The sequence below is a fragment of the Crotalus tigris genome, unplaced genomic scaffold (genome assembly GCF_016545835.1).
Source record: "Crotalus tigris isolate CLP2741 ecotype Arizona unplaced genomic scaffold, ASM1654583v1 scf7180000018532.215191, whole genome shotgun sequence".
Taxonomy (NCBI): domain Eukaryota; kingdom Metazoa; phylum Chordata; class Lepidosauria; order Squamata; family Viperidae; genus Crotalus; species Crotalus tigris.
The window spans coordinates 90,316-115,135 of NW_024097060.1; the positions used below are offsets into that span (position 1 = coordinate 90,316).

At 41.8% G+C, this 24,820-nt stretch overlaps 1 protein-coding gene across 1 annotated transcript; it reads left to right on the forward strand.

The window, feature by feature from the left end:
* Positions 1–6,198: 6,198 nt before the first annotated feature.
* LOC120312744 (protein cordon-bleu-like) lies at positions 6,199–22,627 on the forward strand. The gene is made up of 5 exons (XM_039353875.1): positions 6,199–6,478; positions 6,791–7,152; positions 7,371–7,462; positions 7,885–8,137; positions 22,394–22,627. The coding sequence occupies exons 1-5, from the start codon at positions 6,199–6,201 to the stop codon at positions 22,625–22,627; spliced, it is 1,221 nt and encodes a 406-aa protein (XP_039209809.1).
* The last annotated feature ends 2,193 nt before the right edge of the window (positions 22,628–24,820 follow it).

Consider the following 24,820-nt stretch of genomic DNA (forward strand, 5'->3'; position numbering starts at 1 on the left):
GTTTGCGTATGGGGATGACCCCCGAGACTGGAAGGAGGGAGAGGCCACTGCCGATATACGGACTAGGAGATCTGTTAAGGAAAATAGAAGGGCGGGTAAAGATCCCATGAATTACAACACGCATGTGCACCCGGTGGGTTTGGCATTGGGAATACAATGCTGGAATAGGCCCCCTGACTGCTTTAACGAGTCAGGGTGTGGATTGCAGGATCGTGGGGTGATCGCTCCACAGGATACGATTGAGGCAACTCCCTCCAGCCCACGCTGCATAGCACGCGTTGGGTGGGTTGGGATGGGATCGTTACCCACTGAGGAAACGGAAGTAAGCACCATGAGATAGGGGGTAGCACCCCCCACCCGACAACATAAAAGATAAAGTGCCTAATGCAAGAGGGTGAGGGAGGGGGGAGGCAACTAGGATCGGTGTCAACAAATGGAGCAAACATTCCATTCATCCCCAAAATTGACCAGGAAAACACTTACAGAACATGGGGGAGGCATAGGGAAGTATTATGCACTGACGCAGGTGAGATAATTAAGGCTCCACACGAACAGCTGGGTCCAGTGACACGACCCAGAAGCCGGATGAAGGCTGCTAATATCCTATAAAAGGCACCTCTCTAGCGTCTGCTTTTAAACCCTGATGATGTTGGATGATTCCAACGAAAGCTAGGTTATTAAAACTTTTACTACTTTCTCTTGGTGATCGTTACTTATTATGGATATATATATATATATATATATATATATATATATATATATATGTGTGTGTGTGTGTGTGTGTGTGTGTGTGTGTGTGTGTGTGTGTGTGTGTGTGTGTTTGTGTGTAGGTCTTTGGTTGTTCGGGTTTTCTCCCGCGTAAAATTGGAAGTGTCTTGGCGATGTTTCGACGAAGTCCCATTCGTCATCTTCAGGCTGGTGTTTTCAGCTTCGTGCTTCGAGCAGCAATGTGTGGTCTTAGCTGTTTCTTCCTTTTAACTGCCAGTGGGGGTATGAACTGATTGGGTGGGAGCTTGGCTGTGTTCTGATTGGGTGGAGGTGTGTTCTGATTGGTTAGGGGCTTGGCTGTGCTCTGATTGGCTGGGGGGTTGGCTGTGCTCTGATTGGCTGGGGGGTTGGCTGTGCTCTGATTGGCTGGGGGAGTGTTCTGTTTGGTTGTGCTCGAGTTAGTCTGAGTTGCAGAGGGGTTTAAGATTTTGGTCTGCCTTGCTATTTTTTGGCTTCGCGTTCGTGGTCGTGCCTCCTCTTCATGGAGGGTGTCAGTTTGCTTCATGTATGGATTGGAGGGGTTTAAATTGGCTAATGATGCAGCTGTGGTCTGGCTTCTGGTTTGTGGTCGTGCCTCATCATCGGTGTGGCTTTGGGTTTGCTTTTTGCGTGGATGTGTGGTGGTGACATCCTGTGTGGTTTTTGTGAGTGTGGGTCTGGTATCATTTTTTGTGTTAGGGAGTCGTTTGTCAATAAGGGCGGGTTTCCAAATGGCTGGTAGGCGGGAGGTATCATCTCGCTTGTTCATGCTGTGTGGGCGTTTTTCTATCTCGATGGCTTCTCTGATTATTCTGTTATTAAAATGTTCACTTTTGGCAATGGTTCTGGTATTTTTAAAGTCAATTTCATGTCCTGTGGCTTTAAGGTGTTGGACCAGGGAAGATGTTGGTTCCTCTTTTTTGACTGAGTTCTTATGTTCTTCAATGCGTGCACTTATTCTTCTGTTGGTTTGTCCGATGTATGTGGTGGGACAAGTGGTGCATGGGATTTCGTATACTCCTTGATTTTCTAATTCAATTTTATCTTTGGGGTTTCTAAGGATGGTGGATATTTTTCTGTTTGTGCAGAATGCTGTTTTGATGTTGTGTTTATGGAGGATCTTACTGATTCTGTCTGTGGTGCCTTTTATGTATGGGAGGAGGGCTTTGCCGTTTTCTTGTTCTTTGTCTTGGATTTTAGTGGGGGTTTCTTTTTGGATTAGGTTTGTAATCTTATTTCTATGGAATCCATTGGATGTTAGTACATTGGTGAGAGTGTGTAGTTCGGGTTTTAGGTGTTGTTCGTCAGCTAAGCGTTTTGTTCTGGAGATGAGTGTCTTGGCTATGTAGTTGATCTGTGCTGGGTGGTGGTGTGAGAGAGCGTGCAGATAGCGGTTTGTGTGTGTTTTCTTCTGGTAGATGGTGTGTCCTAGGGAGCCATTGGATTTCTTGTAGACTAAGACATCCAGGAAGGGAAGTTGGTTGTTAGCTTCTGTTTCCATGGTGAACTGTATTTTGGGGTGTAGGCTGTTGAGGTGTGTGAGGAAGTTATCCAGTTTTTCTTTCCCATGTGGCCAGATTATGAAGGTGTCATCTACGTATCTGAGCCAGATTTTGGGTTTGTGATCCGATTTTTCTAGAGCTTGGGTTTCAAAGTGTTCCATGTAGAGGTTGGCAATGACAGGTGAGAGGGGTGATCCCATGGGTGATCCCATATCTTTCTAAGTAATTCCCCACCTGGGTCAGAAAATAACCCAACTTCTCTGGTCAGCTGTCAAACATGACTTTAAAATGAGGAGGCTATTGATCCTTCCACATCACCTTCTGGGTTATAAGTCAGCACCTGGTTGTGCTGCCTGAGCTCCTCTCCTTTCAGCTGTCCAATGGCCAGTGGTGTCCCAAGACTTGTTAGGCTAAGAGTTACTGGGGTGCCAATCTCTCTTGCTTTCATCCCAGACTAGCCCAAAGCTACTGGCTGTTGGTGGGGTGGTGATGGTGTAGCAAGCTGGTGAGCGGGGACCACAACCGACCACTTCAGTGGGGCAGCTCCTCGAACCTCCAATTGCCTGAACTTCTCTCTCAATTGCTCCATGGAAGGGCTATGAATAGACACAAGAAGCCTCCACTCTCTCTGGCTCTCCTGCTTCTGCTGCCCTCTTATTTGCCTTCATTGGTCAAGCTTCTGATGAAATCAGATGAAATTCAGCTTATGCTGCTTTCCTGAGGCCACTCATCCATGTAGTTCTTGGTGCTGGACAAGGAGCTTCCATGTGCTTCCCTCCTCCAGCAGTAAGTGGTGGCTCTATCGATTCCGCTTTCTGTTTCAGATGAGCCTGGGTTGATAAGTCTGCCTCTCCCATTTGGATTAAAGCTGACTACCACAGAGGGGAACTATCCCATGTTGTCCCCCTCCATCTGTTTTCTTGTCCATTGCAAGTCTCACTATATCCCAGCATTCCTGGGAGGAAAACCCAGATAGGCTGCTAAAGAGAATTAGTTTAATGCAATGGTTCTCAACCTGTGGGTCGGGACCCCATTTGGGGTCAAACGACCATTTCACGGGGGTCGCCAAACAATGCAGCCCACCATTTTTTCCCCTTTTCCTTAGCTGTGCTACTCCCTTTTATTCTATTGCAGTGGTTCTCAACCTGTGGGTTGGGACCTCATTTGGGGTCGAACGACCATTTCACAGGGGTTGCCAAACAACGCAGTCTGCCATTTTCCCCCCTTTTCCTTAACTGTGCTACTCCCTTTTATTCTATTGGCTTTTGAAAGCCAATAGAATAGACTCTCTTGAATAGAGTCTAATTCTATTGGCTTTCAAAAGCCAATAGGAATTGTCCAGGCTGTCTCTGCCCTGCTGAGCCCACCAAAAGTCCCATTCTGCAATCGGTGCTGCACCAGTTAAATAGTCCTCGACTTATGACCGGTTGAGTAGCCCTTGACTTACGACCGGTTGGGGGGTCGCGGCATTAAAAAGGTTGAGAACCACTGGTTTAATGTCAACATCCAGCTCAAGAATCCAAATAAATTCCAGGTTCATTCCATTTCCAAAAATCTTACTGTTATTAAATGCACTGCATGGTAATGTCAAAACAAAACTCTGAGGTTCCAACACCAGATCATAGATTTAAACAATAATTTTTCCAGCCAAAATCCCAATTTCTTACATAGTCCATATAAACGAGCTCATTTTGTTATTGGAACCATCTGCCTCGAATCCACACCTGTTATGGTGTCCATGAAAAGATTTCAGGTTCTCATGGTCTTCAGTGGAATCATAGAAGTTTCATTTCTCCATCTAATCCACTTGAAAGTAACTCCTCTCCCCTTACTTTAAAGGCATGTTGAAATGCAAAGGCATGTAGCATCCTTGACACTAAGTATGTCTAGCCCAGAGGTAGAGACCCTTGGCTGTTTTATGACTTGTGGACTTCAATACCAGAATTCCTGAACCAGCCATGCTGACTCAGCAATTCTGGGAGTTGAAGTCCACAAGTCATAAAAGAGCCAAGGTTCCCTACTCCTGGTCTAGCCTAACAAAGAGAAGGTCTAGGGATTATATGATAGCAGTCTTCCAGTATTTGAAGAGCTATCACAGGGAAGAAGGTTTCAACTTATTCTCCAAAATTCCTGAGAACAGGACAAGAAGTAACAGGTGGAAGATCATTAAAGAGAGATCCAATGTGGGAATGAAGAGAAATTTCCTATGAGAATGATTAATCAATTACCTGCAGAATCAGCTTATGAAATCAGTTTGCCTCTGGAAGTTGTAGATGCTCCATTACTGGAGATTTTTAAGAAAATATTGTCTGAAATGGGTCCCCTGTTTGAACAGAAGGTTGACTAGAAGACCACCAAGGTCCCTTACAACCCTATTATTCTATGTTCTATGGAAAACAGTTTCCTTTCTTCTTTTTTGCTTTATTGCTTCCTTAGTTTGATGTAATAAATCTTTATCCTCCCCTGTGAGCTGAAATATGGTCAACTGCTGTTTCAATCTTTGTAGGTTTTCTGTCAGCCATTTAAAAAAGCTTTTGCTGCAAAAATATACAAGCTGATTTTGAGCAGGAATACAAGCATGCCACAAGCAATGATATCACAACTACAATGGATCTACAAATGATTTTTTGGGTAACCTTTTTCTCTTCTCTGTTTTTCAGACAGTTAGTACTAGAAGGAAACCAATAAGACACCACATATCTTAGATTTTCTTGCTGAACTCTATTTCCAATATTTTTAGCTGTGTTAGGAAATCATGGATAAAGAAGAGAATACAGGTAGTCTATGACTTATAACCACAATTGAGCCCAAAATTTTTGTTGCTAAGCAAGAAAGTTTTAAGTGAATTTTGCCTCATTTTACAACATTTCTTGCAATAGTCATTAAGTAAATCTGGCTTCCTCTATTGACTTTGCTTGTCAGACACTGTCTGGGAAGGTTACAGAAGGTTACAAAATATCACATGATAATTATATTTTGTGATCATGGGATGTAACAATGGTCATAAGTATGAAAACCAGTCATAAGTCACTTTTTTCAGTGCCATTATAACTTTGAATGTTATAAGTACCAGTGATGGAGCCAACGGAGCCAGATCTTTAAAATGTGGCAGTATACTACTGATTATTATATTTATAGGCATAGAGTAAGATAATTTATTTCTAAAAAGTGTAATTTAGATATATTGTTGGAAGACTGAGTATTCCATCACAGAAGAAACATAATAGCATTAAAAAGTCAAACTGCTACTGTACAATGAAAAATTATAGAAAAGTCTATTGTCATTGTGTGGTATTCAGCTAAGATAAATTATTGAATTCATATATGTATATATATACACACACATATGTATATGTATATGTGTATATATATGTGTGTGAATTATGTATATATGTGAATTATATGTATATATACATATAAATATACACATATACATATGTATCTACACATACATACACACCTCCATATGTACATGCATACATGCATGCATATATACATACATACATACATAGATCTGGACACACACACAAATACACTTTGCTTTCTTGAGAACTATATTCTGTTTTTGGTTTTTTTTGAGTCTTGCCCTGAAGTAACATTATGGAAATAAACTGTGCTGATAACACTTTCCTTTATTACATTCAAATAATTGACTAAATGCAGAATTTCTTTATATTTTACCACAATACAAATGTTGTTGTGTTATGTTAGTTACATTATGTTTGTAAAATTGTGTTCAGTTATTTTTCTAACAGTAACCTTTGTTGCTGTATCTAAAACAAATTTTGTATTAAAAAATGAAAGTTCACACTATGGGAACTGCTGATCTGAGAAAATATTAAATGTCTTTTAGGATTCCTTGAGATACTTTTGATTATAAGACTTTGAAAAATATTGCAATATCATTGTAAATAGTTTTTGAAATAATTTGTTGACAATATTTGCAGTGATGAAAAATATACAGAATGATTCTAAAAGCCAGTCGGTTGTCATTGAGTTGAATGGTGCATCCATGCCACTTCTACAAAAGGCTGAGAATCCTTCTGACGTTTCACTTCCTGTGCCAGTGACAATCATCAATGAAGTTCCAGAAAATTATACTGTTGCCCACTCCAATACAGAAGAAGAAGAAAAAATGTTTTCCAAAATAGAAACTAATGAAAATATTCCAGTTAAATTGATTGATCTAGTTAAATTGATTAACATAAATAAAAATATTGAATCTGTCAGTAAGGAATGTGTAGGAACATCTTCCTATTCATCTAAACATTTGTCACAAGAATCTTCTACAGAAATTTTTTTGGACCAAACTGAAAAACAGCATTCTGAGTCTGTAATATATACTTTTCCAAATGAAAAACAGAACAAGAAAAATGCAGTGCAAAAAAATATCTCCCAAAATTGCATTGATTCAGATAAACCCAATGGTCAAGAGATTGCTTATAACTTTAAACTATTGAACAAAGTTAATGGCATACCTGACAAAGCAAGATCATTGAATGAAAATAATATCAGTGATGAACATAATAAATTTCATCTAGAATTGAAAGGTGCATCAGCAAAAAACCCTGATGAGAAAGAATCTGACTCAATACAATCTCCATGGCGTCATTGTATTAACAACAGAATTAAAAACTATCACCCCAAAACTGGCCTGACAACTTTTAAAGTGGTTCCTCCCAAACCCAGAATAAGAGATTTTGATAGAAATGAATCTCTTTACACTGGTGCCATTAAAATAGATGAGTTAGGTAACCTAGTGACTCCAAATAGTAACGGTGCTAGAAAAATTATAGTAAATGCAACATCAAAAGAAACTCTTTTTGGCAGAGGTAAAGAATATAAAAGGTCAAATTCTATGGAAAAGCAAACTGAACAATTACCAATAGACCATTCTGTTGAAGTAGAGATCACAATGCCCAACAACCTAATAAAACATCCAGAACTCAACCTGATTGTATTAAGAGTCTGAAAACAGGAACTTTGCTAATAGTTGATTCCAGTGCCAGTGCTGAAAATATTGTTGGACCAAATGAAACAAAGCTCCCTAGTAATAATTCACAGTTTTCAGGGAAAACTGTCTTAACATCAATGATCAATAGGAAGGATTTGATGTTTCAGATGCCCCAAAGAAAATCATCTAATGATTATTTAACCACAACTGTTGCCAATAGCAATGATCTGACCCAGTTTAAAACTATCCAAGGAAAGCAGTATGAAGAGCTATATAAAATGAAAGGAATGAAACTGAAATGGAACCATTTTCTAAAGGATGTACTGTTGCAGCTAAATCCTGTCCTGTGGAAACAGAGTCAGCAAAAACAAAAGAACTGTATTCAACTACCTTCAGTTGTAGTAAAAATGTGTCAAATACTGGTCCATCTTGTGCTGATTCTAGGGTATCAAATATCAAAACATCAAAACAAAACAAATCTACTAATAGCATTAGTGGAACATTTACTATAATAACCTCTAACAAAAACAACCTCACAGAAGAGGAACTCATCAGTGATTTAGTACAAGATGTAACAGATAGGGAAATGACTTTTGTAGTAATAAAAAAGCCATCTGATCAGGTTAGTTCTCCCTTTTTTCTTAGCAAACCTAATATTGATTCATCTCCCACAATATTTAGCTCCCATGTGAAATCAAGCAATATACCATCAGCAGTGAATGTTAACCAAACAACTTTAAAAAAAGATGAGAAACTTGACAATGCAGAGAATAAACTGTGTTCTAACAGAATAGAGGACAACATCTACAATATTTTTGGGGCAAAGAAGAAGTTTAAACCAGTCATCCAGAAGTCAGTTCCAAAAGATACATCACTACATAGTGCATTAATGGAAGCCATTCAAAATACAGGAGGAAAAGACAAGCTTCGAAAGGTAAAAATATTTGTTAGGTAAAAGCAGTTTTGAATAAGGCACCATTTCCTGTAAGATCAGGAGTGGACTTGTTTGTTGTTTTTACCAAAGATATAATTAACTTTTTTATAACAACCATTATTTCCAATGACCTATTAACCACTATAACACTATAAAACTTGCATATTACCAAGAAACAGTACTATGTTACCATCAGTTCTATAAATGCTATTTGGTATTATGCAACAGCCATAACAGCTTCCTATGTTTAAGATTTGCTGCTATGATTATAGATAGCATATCAGATTAATCCTGTCCTCAAAGAGGTAATAATTATCATGCAACATATGCAAAAACTTTGAACACCAGGATAAATATAAAAACAGCTGTTTATTGTTAAAAACAACCGTTTGTTATACAAACATCTGTCTGCTACCTGAGATTTCGTCGGTCCCCTGCTGACATCATCAGAGTAAAAGCTTGGAGTTTGGAGAACCTGCTTATAAACCTCGTTGTTTTTGCACTCTACTCATTGAGAGATTGGCCCATCTGCCCTAAACGACCATAACTGCTCTGAATGTGTCGCACCCACTTGTACACGTTTTGATCCTACCACCCTTTCTCCTCCCATTACTCCCTTCCTTATCTGCTCCACTTTGCTCACCCCAGTTAACCTATACAGCTGCATGCATCTTATCCGTAGGTGTGCATGCTGATTTTGGTGCCCCTTCTCCTTTCATCCCTGCCCCTTCCACCCATCCCACTCACATTTGGCTGCTTGGAGTTGGCATTGTTGCTGGATCATCTCCCAATTCCCTCTCCCCTCCTTGCCAATCTGTCCTTCTTCTCCTGGCTTTCAGGCAGGCCACATCAGCGTGCGCGCTATGCTTGCCTGTTGTCTTTTCCTTACCTGCTTCACTCTGTTTGCCCAAATTGCTCTTTTCTTTGCCAATTGCACTCTATCCATTGGAGTGCATGTGGATCATGATGCTCCCCCCCTCACTCCACTCATGCCTGGCTGTCGGAAGTTGCTGCCGGACCCCGTCTCCTGGTTCTCATGGACCATTGTGTGTCTTGATTTATCGGCGTCCTTTGTATCGCACTATCCTCATCAATCCGTTGTCCCTCTCCTAGCTCTTGGGCAGGTTGCATCGGTATCTTCCTCTTTTCATTCTTTGTGCTTGTGTGTGGTCCTGTAGGTGAGTGGCTTTGGCCTTTTTTGCTCCTTGTTTTCTATGTGTCAGCAGTGCTTTCCATTGTTGTTCATGCCTCCTTAGTGCTTGGTAAGCTGGCAATAGGTCTATATGGTGATTAATTGCATGGTCATCTGACAGCCAGGCTTCCTTAAGCAATCGGCCTCCCTTGGAGGTATCTTGGGCAATAACTTCCACTTCTATGAAATCAAATGAATGGTTGTTGTTGGCCATATGTGTCCATATCTGCAAGTGTTGCTCATGCCTTTTGATGGCCAGCTTGTGGCACTTGGCCGTTTCTCCAATATAACTGCATTGGCAGTCCTTGCATTTGACCCTGTAAACCACCAATGATCTTTCCTCCTCAGGCAGTGGTTCCTTAGGGCGCATCACCTTGGCATGAAGGGTCTGATCTGTCTGGTGTCCCACTTTGATGTTATGTGGTGTCAGTATTCGTGCTGTCACCTGTGATACACCATTAATATATGGTATCGTGGTCCAGGTTGTGGCTGTTGGTCTGCCTTGCATTCTATGGTGTTCTTGATGTCTACTGTACTCCCAAATGAAATCTGTGGTAATCGTTGTATCTGCATATCCGGTAGAGATGGGTCCATTCTTTACCTTTAGCTTTCCTTGTGTTACATGTGTATTTATCAGCCTGAATAGCGTCCGGATGCAACTGATCTTATGTGATACTGGGAGGTTACTCCTATAATGTAATATCCTGTCTGTGTGGGTCATTTTTCGATAAACAACTGTGTGGAGGGCGCCTTTGGTTTGGCGACTGACCAGTTCATCCAGGAATGCCAACATGCCATTGGCTTCCTCCTCTGCTGTAAACTGAATGTCCGGAAATACTGAGTTTAGTTCCTCCAGAAGCTGTGGTGAGCAAAGTGGAACAGACAAGGAAGGGAGTAATGAGAGGAGAAAGGGTGGTAGGATCAAAACACGTACAAGTGGGTGCGAGACATTCAGAGCAGTTATGGTCGTTTAGGGCAGATGGGCCAATCATGCTCTCAATGAGTAGAGTGCAAAAACAATGAGTTTGGACTCTCCAAATTCCAAACTTTTACTCTGGTGATGTTGGCAGGGGACCGACAAAAGCTTAGGTAGCAGACAGATGTTTGTATAACAAATGGTTGTTTTTAACAATAAACAGCTGTTTTATATTTATCCCGGTGTTCAAAGTTTTTATACTCTTAATATGAATGTGCCTGGGATTCACATTTTTAAAATAATTGGATATATATATATATGTTTTCTGAGATTTTCGCGGGTGTTTGTATGTAGGTCTTTGGTTGTTTGGGTTTTCTCCCACGTAAAATTGGAAGTGTCTTGGCGACGTTTCAACGAAGTCCCATTCGTCATCTTCAGGCTGGTGTTTTCAGCTTCGTGCTTCGAGCAGCAATGTGTGGTCTTAGCTGTTTCTTCCTTTTAACTGCCAGTGGGGGTATGAACTGATTGGGTGGGAGCTTGGCTGTGTTCTGATTGGGTGGAGGTGTGTTCTGATTGGTTAGGGGCGTGGCTGTGCTCTGATTGGCTGGGGGTTTGGCTGTGCTCTGATTGGCTGGGGGGTTGGCTGTGCTCTGATTGGCTGGGGGAGTGTTCTGTTTGGTTGTGCTCAGGTTAGTCTGAGTTGCAGAGGGGTTTAAGATTTGGGCTGCCTTGCTATTTTTTGGCTTCGCGTTTGTGGTCATGCCTCATTTTCATGGAGGGTGTCAGTTTGCTTCATGTATGGATTGGAGGGCTTTAAAGTGGCTAATGATGCAGCTCTGGTCTGGCTTCTAGTTTGTGGTCGTGCCTCATCATCGGTGTGGCTTTGGGTTTGCTTTTTGCGTGGATGTGTGGTGGTGACATCCTGTGTGGTTTTTGTGAGTGTGGGTCTGGTATCATTTTTTGTGTTAGGGAGTCGTTTGTCAATAAGGGCGGGTTTCCAAATGGCTGGTAGGCGGGAGGTATCATCTCGCTTGTTCATGCTGTGTGGGCGTTTTTCTATCTCGATGGCTTCTCTGATTATTCTGTTATTAAAATGTTCACTTTGGGCAATGGTTCTGGTATTTTTAAAGTCAATTTCATGTCCTGTGGCTTTAAGGTGTTGGACCAGGGAAGATGTTGGTTCCTCTTTTTTGACCGAGTTCTTATGTTCTTCAATGCGTGCACTTATTCTTCTGTTGGTTTGTCCGATGTATGTGGTGGGACAAGTGGTGCATGGGATTTCGTATACTCCTTGATTTTCTAATTCAATTTTATCTTTGGGGTTTCTAAGGATGGTGGATATTTTTCTGTTTGTGCAGAATGCTGTTTTGATGTTGTGTTTATGGAGGATCTTACTGATTCTGTCTGTGGTGCCTTTTATGTATGGGAGGAGGGCTTTGCCGTTTTCTTGTTCTTCGTCTTGGATTTTAGATTAGGTGGTGGTGTGAGAGAGCGTGCAGATAGCGGTTTCTATGTGTTTTCTTCTGGTAGATGGTGTGTCCTAGGGAGCCATTGGCTGGCTCAGATACGTAGACGACACCTTCATAATCTGGCCACATGCGAAAGAAAAACTGGACAACTTCCTCACACACCTCAACAGCCTACACCCCAAAATACAGTTCACCATGGAAACAGAAGCTAACAACCAACTTCCCTTCCTGGATGTCTTAGTCTACAAGAAATCCAATGGCTCCCTATGACACACCATCTACCAGAAGAAAACACACACAAACCGCTATCTGTACGCTCTCTCACACCACCACCCAGCACAGATCAACTCTGTAGCCAAGACACTCATCTCCAGAACAAAACGCTTAGCTGACCAACAACACCTAAAAACCGAACTACACACTCTCACCAATGTACTAACATCCAATGGATTCCAAAGAAATAAGATTACAAACCTAATCCAAAAAGAAACCCCCACTAAAATCCAAGATTTATTATGTTCATCACTGATATTATTTTCATTCAATGATCTTGCTTTGTCAGGTATGCCATTAACTTTGTTCAATAGTTTAAAGTTATAAGCAATCTCTTGACCATTGGGTTTATCTGAATCAATGCAATTTTGGGAGATATTTTTTTGCACTGCATTTTTCTTGTTCTGTTTTTCATTTGGAAAAGTATATATTACAGACTCAGAATGCTGTTTTTCAGTTTGGTCCAAAAAAATTTCTGTAGAAGATTCTTGTGACAAATGTTTAGATGAATAGGAAGATGTTCCTACACATTCCTTACTGACAGATTCAATATTTTTATTTATGTTAATCAATTTAACTAGATCAATCAATTTAACTGGAATATTTTCATTAGTTTCTATTTTGGAAAACATTTTTTCTTCTTCTTCTGTATTGGAGTGGGCAACAGTATAATTTTCTGGAACTTCATTGATGATTGTCACTGGCACAGGAAGTGAAACGTCAGAAGGATTCTCAGCCTTTTGTAGAAGTGGCATGGATGCACCATTCAACTCAATGACAACCGACTGGCTTTTAGAATCATTCTGTATATTTTTCATCACTGCAAATATTGTCAACAAATTATTTCAAAAACTATTTACAATGATATTGCAATATTTTTCAAAGTCTTATAATCAAAAGTATCTCAAGGAATCCTAAAAGACATTTAATATTTTCTCAGATCAGCAGTTCCCATAGTGTGAACTTTCATTTTTTAATACAAAATTTGTTTTAGATACAGCAACAAAGGTTACTGTTAGAAAAATAACTGAACACAATTTTACAAACATAATGTAACTAACATAACACAACAACATTTGTATTGTGGTAAAATATAAAGAAATTCTGCATTTAGTCAACTATTTGAATGTAATAAAGGAAAGTGTTATCAGCACAGTTTATTTCCATAATGTTACTTCAGGGCAAGACTCAAAAAAAACCAAAAACAGAATATAGTTCTCAAGAAAGCAAAGTGTATTTGTGTGTGTGTCCAGATCTATGTATGTATGTATGTATGTATGTATGCATGCATGTATGCATGTACATATGGAGGTGTGTGTCAGAATCCAATTATATTTCATCTTTAATTATCAAACATAGAAACTCCCAATTCTGCCTTCTCTGGATTCTGCCATAAGAGGGAGAAAAGGGGGAGAGCAAAGGGGCTTTATGGCCCTCACTTCCTTCAGCACACTTCAAAGGACTGAATGTGTGTTTATTGTGGCCTCTAAGCTTTAACATATCAAAGAAGAGTAATTGCCTTTCATGTAGTTATCTGAAGTCTCCATCCAGACGGAAGAAGAAAGGGGATGGAATTGTGATACTTGAAACTATCACTGGAAGGGGGGTTGATTGGGTGGGACTACTGGGGAACCCCTTAAAACCTTGAATGGGAGAGCTTGAACCCCAAGTCCTGTCTAGCATGCCTGCAACCATTTTCTCTTAATAAAGGATTCCTGTTGGAAGAATTATTCCAAGAGTTCTGTCTTCTTAAGATGCAAAGTGGGGTGGGTCCTTACATTAGACAGGACTTGCAAAATTAATCCACCTGGAAGGAGACCCTTGCCGGGGGATTTTGCAAAAATTTACCATGTCAGACAATGGAGCAAAAGAGGGGGAAAACTCCCTGGAAAGAGAGCCGCTGACCCAGTTGGAACCTTGCCAGATGTTGGGATCCGAGAGGCCAGATTCCTCAGGAGAAGAAGTGGTGGAGACACAGGACCACAAGCCTCGCTGGTCGATGGGCGTTGGAAAGAAAAGTGAGTGGGGAAAGGAATCAAGAAAGGTGACCCTGAGACGGGGGACCAAGCAACCAGAATGGAAGCAGGAGATGGAGAAATCCCTGCACGCAAGTGAAGAGGGAGGAAGCTGGGCACCGTACTCAGACTGGATCCTAGAGAAAGCTATTGACCTGATGAAGAGAACTCTCAGCTCCCTAGGAGAGGAGAATACTGAACCCTACGGCTGCCCCAGTTCCTGGAGCCGCAAAGGGAGAGACACCGAGGGGGATGTGAACCTGCAACCCCAGGGACATCTACTGATCCAGGAGCTCCCACCCCCTACCGGACCACAGATGGCAATCTGGACGGAAGGCACTACCACCCACAACAGAGGCACCGATCCATTCCAAGACGTCCACCGTTGGAAGTGAAATTCAAAGGGGAGCCAACACGCTTGGGATTTTTCCTAACCCAAGTCCTCAGCTACATGGAGGAATATGGGCAGGACATTCCCAGCGACAAAGCCCGCATCCGGATCGTGCAATCTGCCCTGGATGGACCAGCTGCGGATTGGGTAGTGAACTTGCATGACTCCAATGCCCCAGAACTCAGTAACTTCAACCGTTTCATGTCCTCTTTGAGAAGACGATTTGAAGACCCCCTGGCTGATCGCAAAGCCCGTGAAAGAATAACAACGATGAGGCAGGGCAAACGCCCAGTGGCTGAGTATACACAAGAATTCCGGGCCATTGCCAGCAAACTGAATTGGCCAGAAGACATCCTCCTTGGCCATTTCAAAGACGGACTAAACTATGATCTATATGATGCTTGCCTGCCCCGAGGGGACCCACATCGACTTGAGGAATGGTACGTCTTGGCAGAGGAAGCAGAGATCGACATATTGAAGAGGCACCGCCGAGGAAAACAATGGAGCCGCCCCCCGCCTGAGCTGACACACCAACCGGTGAAATCATCGGATACAGCCAAGAAGCAAATGAGATGTTTCAAGTGCGGAAGAGAAGGGCATCGAGCTGTAGAATGCCGCTCAAAGGCCCCCCAGCACAACCCAGACAGATCCCCAATCAACAAACCCGGAAAGTATTCAGCTAAGCCAAAAGAAACGGCCATGAGAATGATGGAAATTGCAGAAACCCCCACCTCTGCTCACCAAAGGGAAAGGACTCCAGCCTACACCACAGGGCCGGTGGATGCCTCAGATGACAGCTCGGAGGGCGAACCCCTGGTAAGTGGATGCATCACACCCATCTTCAAAACAGTGACTATATTAATCCCCCCCATGCCCGAAGCTGTGAAGGTGAAAGCCTTAATAGACTCTGGCTGTACCCGCTGCCTCATTAGCCCAACACTAGTGGGGAATCTGGGCATCCCATCCAGGAGACTGGAACAACCAATCTCATTTGGCCAGCTAGATGGATCCATAGCAGGGGGGGTGCCAGCTACCCTAGCCACTTTGCCAATACATCTCTCCCTGGGCAACCATGAAGAGGACTTAACGTTTGTGGTGACCCCAGGTATGGAATGCCCAATGATTCTAGGGATGGAATGGTTGAAAAAATGGAACCCCTGGGTAAATTGGAGGACGACAGAAATCAAATTCCCGAAGGGGGACCCTATGGACTTAAAACCCCAAGGGAGGCTACCAGAATCAAGAATAGAAAAAGCATCCATAGGAGAGGAAAAAAGATTAACAGAAATACCAGAGGAATATAGGGACCTTGCTGAAGTCTTCAGTGAGGAGAGGGCGAATGAGCTTCCCCCCCACCGACCCACAGACTGTACCATTGAATTCAAGCCTGGGGCAAAACTCCCGAAGCCCAGATTATACTCCATGAGCCCAAAGGAGAAGGAGGAAATGGAAAGATTTATAAAAAAAAACCTGGAGAGAGGTTTCATTGAGCCAGCCAAGCCTAAAGTGGCTGCCCCGGTCCTTTTTAGAGAGAAGAAGGATGGCTCCTTACGTTTATGCGTGGATTATAGGGCCCTGAATACAATCAGTGAAAGCAACCTATACCCGCTGCCCCTCATGAAAGACATGCTGTCACACCTATCGAAAGGGAAAATTTTTTCTAAACTAGACTTAAGGGAAGCTTACTATCGAGTGAGAATCAAGGAAGGGGACGAATGGAAGACTGCATTTAACTGCCCCATGGGGTGCTATCAATTCAAAGTCTTGCCATTTGGATTACAAGGGGGCCCTGCAGTCTTTATGCAATTAATCAATGACGTTCTAAGGGAGCACCTGTTTAAGGGGTCCTTGTTTACTTGGACGACATTCTTATCTTTACCGAAACAAAAGAAGAACACGTCAAACTTGTCAGAGCGGTTTTAAAGAAGCTGCGAGCCGCTCACCTATATGCCAAACTCTCAAAATGCGAATTCCACCAGGAAAGGATAGACTACCTAGGCTATCGCATATCCCCACAGGGCATTGAAATGGACCCAGAGAAGGTCAAAGCAGTATTAGAATGGGCACCACCCCGCACAAGAAAGCAACTACAAAGTTTCCTGGGCTTTGCAAATTTTTACCGCCAATTCATCCCCTCATTTGCCCAGATAGCCTTGCCCCTCACTAACTTACTAAAAACGAAGGGAACATCCTCAGTAAAACCTAGCCAGCCACTAACATGGACAATGGAGTGCCAAGCAGCGTTTGAGAGACTAAAGAGACTTTTTTCTGCCGAACCAGTACTAAGGCACCCAGACATGGACAAACCCTTCATAATACAGGCAGATGCAAGTGATGTGGCAGTGGGGGCTGTGCTATTACAAGAAAATGATGATGCAGTATTGCAACCCTGTGCATATACATCTAAGAAACTCACGGAAACAGAACAGCGCTGGCCCGTATGGGAGAAGGAGGCTTATGGGATACGTTGGGCATTACTCACGTGGCGACAGTTCCTGGAAGGCAACAAAATCCCCTTCCAGGTATGGACTGATCACAAAAATTTAGAAGCCCTGAAAACTCCCAGGAAACTCAATCCCAAACAAGCCCGCTGGTCCCAGCATTTTCACCAATTCCAATTTAAGCTCAAACATTTACCAGGAAGAAAGAACCTCCTGGCAGATGCACTATCTCGCATGCCCCAATATAACAGCGCACGAACCACAGACTCTAGACCAATAATGGCAGAGTCACAACTGGCAGCGCCAGTAACCACAAGAACCCAAGCCAAAATAAAACCACAACTGGACAGCCAAACTGGGATTGAATTCAGAAAAAGTTTGGAAACAGATGATTGGTTCCAGAAAAACAAACATGTGTGCACAATGAGAGACGGATTGCCTTGGGTAGGGGAAAAGTTATATATACCAACAACTCAAAGACTAACTTTCATGCAACTTTGCCATGACACAAAATCAGCAGGGCATTTTGGATTTGTAAAAACTTTACACTTAATTAAACGGCAATTTTGGTGGCCATCAATAAAAAAGGACATAGAAAGTTATGTTGCCAGCTGCCCAACCTGTGCATCAGCAAAGAGGTTGCAAGGGAAATCGCCAGGGCTGTTACAACCAGTGGCAAGTCCCTCAGCCCCCTGGAGGGAAATAGCCATGGATTTTATAGTGGAATTGCCTGAAAGCAATGGGAATACTGTTATCTGGACAGTCACGGACCTATTTTCCAAACAGGTGCACTTTATCCCTTGCCAAAAAATTCCCACTGCAAAGGCCTTAGCAAAACTTTTTATCCAGCACATTTACAGATTGCACGGGGCACCCCAACGCATCATCTCTGATAGGGGAGTGCAATTTACGTCTACATTTTGGAAGGAATTTTTATCCCTCTTAGGGACCACTCAGGGACTGACATCTAGCCATCACCCTCAGACAGATGGACAAGCGGAACGCTGCCAGTCGGTACTTGAGCAATATTTGAGATGTTTTTTAAATTTCCAACAGAGTGATTGGACGGACTTACTTCCTTTTGCAGAAGTTGCCTACAATAATGCAGTCCACTCCAGCACAGGCTACACTCCTTTTCAAATAGCCAACGGCCAAAGTTTCAACCCTATGCCAGAGTTAACCCCAAAAGAACCAACGATCCCTTCACTGAAAGAATGGATGGAAAGCCTACAAAACACCTGGCCAATAGTCAGAAAATCACTAGATGAAGCTAGGCGGGCATACAAAGCACAAGCCGATAAAAAAAGGGTTGAGCCTACACCATTCATTATAGGAGAAATGGTGTACTTATCTACAAAATACCTAAAGTCCCTACAGCCCTGTAAAAAACTTGGACCAAAATATATAGGACCTTTTCCAATTAAAAGGATCATAAATCCAGTAACAGTAGAATTAGAATTACCCAAAAACCTCAGGCAAATACACCCAATTTTTCATTGCAGCTTGCTGAAAAGAGAGCATCAGTCACCTCTACGGCCAAAAATCCCCCCCCCACCACCTCCAATCATGGTGGAGGGGGAACAACACTTCGAAATAAAAGAGATCCTTGACTCTAGGAGATATCGTGGAACAACTCAGTACCTAGTTGCCTGGAAACACCTCCCTGCCTCACAAAATGAGTGGGTCCATAAACGTCACGTCAGAGCCCCGAAGCTATTGAAGAAGTTTCACACAGAGTATCCTAACAAGCCTAACTAAATTTTTTACTTGTGTTTTCTTTCAGGTGGATCTCTCTTATTGTTAAGAGGGGCCGGATGTCAGAATCCAATTATATTTCATCTTTAATTATCAAACATAGAAACTCCCAATTCTGCCTTCTCTGGATTCTGCCATAAGAGGGAGAAAAGGGGGAGAGCAAAGGGGCTTTATGGCCCTCACTTCCTTCAGCACACTTCAAAGGACTGAATGTGTGTTTATTGTGGCCTCTAAGCTTTAACATATCAAAGAAGAGTAATTGCCTTTCATGTAGTTATCTGAAGTCTCCATCCAGACGGAAGAAGAAAGGGGATGGAATTGTGATACTTGAAACTATCACTGGAAGGGGGGTTGATTGGGTGGGACTACTGGGGAACCCCTTAAAACCTTGAATGGGAGAGCTTGAACCCCAAGTCCTGTCTAGCATGCCTGCAACCATTTTCTCTTAATAAAGGATTCCTGTTGGAAGAATTATTCCAAGAGTTCTGTCTTCTTAAGATGCAAAGTGGGGTGGGTCCTCACAGTGTGTATGTATGTGTAGATACATATGTATATGTGTATATTTATATGTATATATACATATAATTCACATATATACATAATTCACACACATATATATACACATATACATATACATATGTGTGTGTATATATATACATATATGAATTCAATAATTTATCTTAGCTGAATACCACACAATGACAATAGACTTTTCTATAATTTTTCATTGTACAGTAGCAGTTTGACTTTTTAATGCTATTATGTTTCTTCTGTGATGGAATACTCAGTCTTCCAACAATATATCTAAATTACACTTTTTAGAAATAAATTATCTTACTCTATGTCTATAAATATAATAATCAGTAGTATACTGCCACATTTTAAAGATCTGGCTCCGTTGGCTCCATCACTGGTACTTATAACATTCAAAGTTATAATGGCACTGAAAAAAGTGACTTATGACTGGTTTTCATACTTACGACCATTGTTACATCCCATGATCACAAAATATAATTATCATGTGATATTTTGTAACCTTCTGTAACCTTCCCAGACAGTGTCTGACAAGCAAAGTCAATAGAGGAAGCCAGATTTACTTAATGACTATTGCAAGAAATGTTGTAAAATGAGGCAAAATTCACTTAAAACTTTCTTGCTTAGCAACAAAAATTTTGGGCTCAATTGTGGTTATAAGTCATAGACTACCTGTATTCTCTTCTTTATCCATGATTTCCTAACACAGCTAAAAATATTGGAAATAGAGTTCAGCAAGAAAATCTAAGATATGTGGTGTCTTATTGGTTTCCTTCTAGTACTAACTGTCTGAAAAACAGAGAAGAGAAAAAGGTTACCCAAAAAATCATTTGTAGATCCATTGTAGTTGTGATATCATTGCTTGTGGCATGCTTGTATTCCTGCTCAAAATCAGCTTGTATATTTTTGCAGCAAAAGCTTTTTTAAATGGCTGACAGAAAACCTACAAAGATTGAAACAGCAGTTGACCATATTTCAGCTCACAGGGGAGGATAAAGATTTATTACATCAAACTGAGGAAGCAATAAAGCAAAAAAGAAGAAAGGAAACTGTTTTCCATAGAACATAGAATAATAGGGTTGTAAGGGACCTTGGTGGTCTTCTAGTCAACCTTCTGTTCAAGTAGGGGACCCATTTCAGACAATATTTTCTTAAAAATCTCCAGTAATGGAGCATCTACAACTTCCAGAGGCAAACTGATTTCATAAGCTGATTCTGCAGGTAATTGATTAATCATTCTCATAGGAAATTTCTCTTCATTCCCACATTGGATCTCTCTTTAATGATCTTCCACCTGTTACTTCTTGTCCTGTTCTCAGGAATTTTGGAGAATAAGTTGAAACCTTCTTCCCTGTGATAGCTCTTCAAATACTGGAAGACTGCTATCATATAATCCCTAGACCTTCTCTTTGTTAGGCTAGACCAGGAGTAGGGAACCTTGGCTCTTTTATGACTTGTGGACTTCAACTCCCAGAATTGCTGAGTCAGCATGGCTGGTTCAGGAATTCTGGTATTGAAGTCCACAAGTCATAAAACAGCCAAGGGTCTCTACCTCTGGGCTAGACATACTTAGTGTCAAGGATGCTACATGCCTTTGCATTTCAACATGCCTTTAAAGTAAGGGGAGAGGTGTTACTTTCAAGTGGATTAGATGGAGAAATGAAACTTCTATGATTCCACTGAAGACCATGAGAACCTGAAATCTTTTCATGGACACCATAACAGGTGTGGATTTGAGACAGATGGTTCCAATAACAAAATGAGCTTGTTTATATGGACTATGTAAGAAATTGGGATTTTGGCTGGAAAAATTATTGTTTAAATCTATGATCTGGTGTTGGAACCTCAGAGTTTTGTTTTGACATTACCATGCAGTGCATTTAATAACCGTAAGATTTTTGGAAATGGAATGAACCTGGAATTTATTTGGATTCTTGAGCTGAATGTTGACATTAAACCAGTGGTTCTCAACCTTTTTAATGCCGCGACCCCCCAACCGGTCGTAAGTCAAGGGCTATTCAACCGGTCATAAGTTGAGGACTATTTAACTGGTGCAGCACCGATTGCAGAATGGGACTTTTGGTGGGCTCAGCAGGGCAGAGACAGCCTGGACAATTCCTATTGGCTTTTGAAAGCCAATAGAATTAGACTCTATTCAAGAGAGTCTATTCTATTGGCTTTCAAAAGCCAATAGAATAAAAGGGAGTAGCACAGTTAAGGAAAAGGGGGAAAAAATGGCAGACTGCGTTGTTTGGCAACCCCTGTGAAATGGTCGTTCGACCCCAAATGAGGTCCCAACCCACAGGTTGAGAACCACTGCAATAGAATAAAAGGGAGTAGCACAGCTAAGGAAAAGGGGAAAAAATGGTGGGCTGCATTGTTTGACGACCCCCGTGAAATGGTCGTTTGACCCCAAATGGGGTCCCGACCCACAGGTTGAGAACCACTGCATTAAACTAATTCTCTTTAGCAGCCTATCTGGGTTTTCCTCCCAGGAATGCTGGGATATAGTGAGACTTGCAATGGACAAGAAAACAGATGGAGGGGGACAACATGGGATAGTTCCCCTCTGTGGTAGTCAGCTTTAATCCAAATGGGAGAGGCAGACTTATCAACCCAGGCTCATCTGAAACAGAAAGCGGAATCGATAGAGCCACCACTTACTGCTGGAGGAGGGAAGCACATGGAAGCTCCTTGTCCAGCACCAAGAACTACATGGATGAGTGGCCTCAGGAAAGCAGCATAAGCTGAATTTCATCTGATTTCATCAGAAGCTTGACCAATGAAGGCAAATAAGAGGGCAGCAGAAGCAGGAGAGCCAGAGAGAGTGGAGGCTTCTTGTGTCTATTCATAGCCCTTCCATGGAGCAATTGAGAGAGAAGTTCAGGCAATTGGAGGTTCGAGGAGCTGCCCCACTGAAGTGGTCGGTTGTGGTCCCTGCTCACCAGCTTGCTACACCATCACCACCCCACCAACAGCCAGTAGTTTTGGGCTGGTCTGGGATGAAAGCAACAGAGATTGGCACCCCAGTAACTCTTAGCCTAACAAGTCTTGGGACACCACTGGCCATTGGACAGCTGAAAGGAGAGGAGCTCAGGCAGCACAACCAGGTGCTGACTTATAACCCAGAAGGTGATGTGGAAGGATCAATAGCCTCCTCATTTTAAAGTCATGTTTGACAGCTGACCAGAGAAGTTGGGTTACTTTCTGACCCAGGTGGGGAATTACTTAGAAAGATATGGAGGTAGACTCCCTGATGATGGATCACAGGTGAATGCTATTTCTGTGAACTTGGAAGGGGATGCAGAGGAATGTTTGGTATCCTTATATGATGAGGTGGCCTCAGAGTTCCATGATGTGGATGCCTTCATGCAAGAGCTACGGAATCAGTTTGAAGATCCCACCAAGGCAAGGAAGGCAGATGTGAGAATCTGGACAATCAAGCAAGAGAAGCGAGTAATTGCTGATTACATTAGGGATTTTTGTAGCGTGGTGGCCACTTAAAAGGATATACTGAACATATGTTGTTTTCCCAATTCCGAGATGGATTAAACAAGGAATTGTATGACAACTGCCTACCCAGAGGAGTGCCCAATCTCCTCAGAGATTGGTACCAGTTGGCTGTCGATGTGGAATTAGATTTGATAGATTACTGACATCACACTAGTCAAGACAACCGACCTCGTTGTGCAGCTGAGAGATACCCAGCTGGCTGAGGAAGCAAGAGAAATGTTCCAGAGACCAGAAGGGAGAGACCCCTCTAGGTATGGGAGTGTGCTTCTATTGTGGAAAAGGGGGGCACCGAGCCACTGATTGTCCTGCATCACACCCAATGTCAGCAAGCTGAGCTCCCAGCAAGACTAAGACAAAGAAGCTGGAACCAAACTCCAAAGAATAAACAAAAGTTGCTCAACAGGTCACAGAGGTCTCTTCCCTATCCAACAAAGGGGAGAGAACTCCAGCTCCTTTGGACTTGTTTTCTGTGACAGTGACAGCAAAAGGGAGGATGACCAAATGGAAAATGATCCTATTTCCCTGATGACTACCAGAATAGAATGTCTATGGAGATTCTCAGTCATCCAGGTCATGGAATATAAATTCTTCCATTCCTCACCATCTAGTCAGAGCTGAAGAAGCTTTTTGGATGAGAAGCAAAATGTCTTCAAAGAAAAACAAGAAAGTCCAGTTGCCTCCTGAAAATGTATATTTGGGATACCAGGGTAGAACTGTTTGCACCCTTCTTGGGAGCAAAGGAGACATTCACAGTCTTACTGTACTCGGGATGCACAAGGTGTGTGATCAGTAGAAAAAGTTGAGACAACTCATGGGGTTTGAGCAGCTAGATGAGTCTCTTATGGGGGGAGAATCTGCAACCTATCTCACTGAGCCAGTGAGTATAAAGCTTGAAAATCATACTGAAATTTGTTTTATTGTAACCCCTGGGATGACAGAAAATATGATTTTAGGATTAGTTTGGCTAAAGAAATGGAATCCCTCAATAGATTGGAATAACAATAAGTAGCAAATGAAGAAAAGAGTAATCAATCCACAAAAGCTGCAGGAGACCTCGATTGCTTGCCATAAGCCGGTGGTTGAGAAATCAAAAGTGCTGGCAGAAAATACACTAAAAGCAGACAGGCAGTTAGAGAACAGCATTCCAACAGAATACAGAGACTTAATTGACATATTCGGTGAAAAGGAATTAGATGTACTCCCACTCATCGACCAACTGACTATGCAATATAGTCCCAGGTGTTAAATTTCTTAAACCAAAGATACTTGGTATCTATGACACCTAAAGAAATGGAAGAACTTAGAGGATTTTTAGATAAAAACCTGGCTCAGGGGTTCATTCAACCTGCTAAATCAAAAATGGCTGCCTCTATATTATTTAGAGATAAAAATGATGGGGGCCTTAGAATGTGTATGAATTATAAAAATCTCAATGCTAGATCAGTGGAAAATATGTACACCCTCCCCCTTATGAAAGATATATTAGTGTACCTAAGGGGAACATTTTTACAGCATTGGACCTGAGAGAAGACTATTACAGAGTAAGGATTAAAGAAGGGGATTAGTGGAAAACTGCATTTAATTGCCATTTAGGGTGTTATCAATTCAGAGTGATGTCGTTTGGGCTACAAAGGACAGTTGCAGTTTATCATGCAATTGATAAACTATCTGTATAAGGTTGGTATATTTAAATGATATTTTAATTTACATGGAAATGCTGGAAAAACACTTAAAGCTAGTAAGAGCAGTGTTAAAAAAGTTATTAGAAAACCAGCTGTATGCCAAATTGTCAAAATGAGATTTTTTAAAAACTAGATTAGATTATTTGGGGATTATGTTCCTGCAGGAGGCACAGAAATGGATCCAGGGAAAGTAAAGGCAATACTGGAGTGAGAAGCTTCCGGACCAGAAGACAATTGCAAAGTTTTTTGGGGATTTGGAAATTTCTATAGACAATTTATTCCTACATTTACTTTACCTATAACAAATTTATTAAAAATTGGGAAAGGGATTAAGTCCAAACTAAGTAAATCCTTAGGGTGAACCCTCAAATTCAAGTGGCATTTGAAAAAACTAAAAAAGCGTTTTGCTGCAAAACCACTCTTAAGACATGAAGACCTAGAGAAGCCATTTGTAATTCAAGTGGATGCAAGTGATGTGGTAGTGGGGGCAGTATTGCTACAA

Excerpts from the sequence above, each read along its gene's own strand:
- LOC120312744 (XM_039353875.1), top strand. The coding sequence starts at position 6,199 with ATGAAAAATATACAGAATGATTCTAAAAGCCAGTCGGTTGTCATTGAG. Across the intron at positions 6,479-6,790 it reads TAAAAATATTGAATCTGTCA|AATTGAAAGGTGCATCAGCA; the intron begins GTAAGGAATGTG and ends AATTTCATCTAG. Across the intron at positions 7,463-7,884 it reads AAAACTATCCAAGGAAAGCA|CTCCCATGTGAAATCAAGCA; the intron begins GTATGAAGAGCT and ends CACAATATTTAG.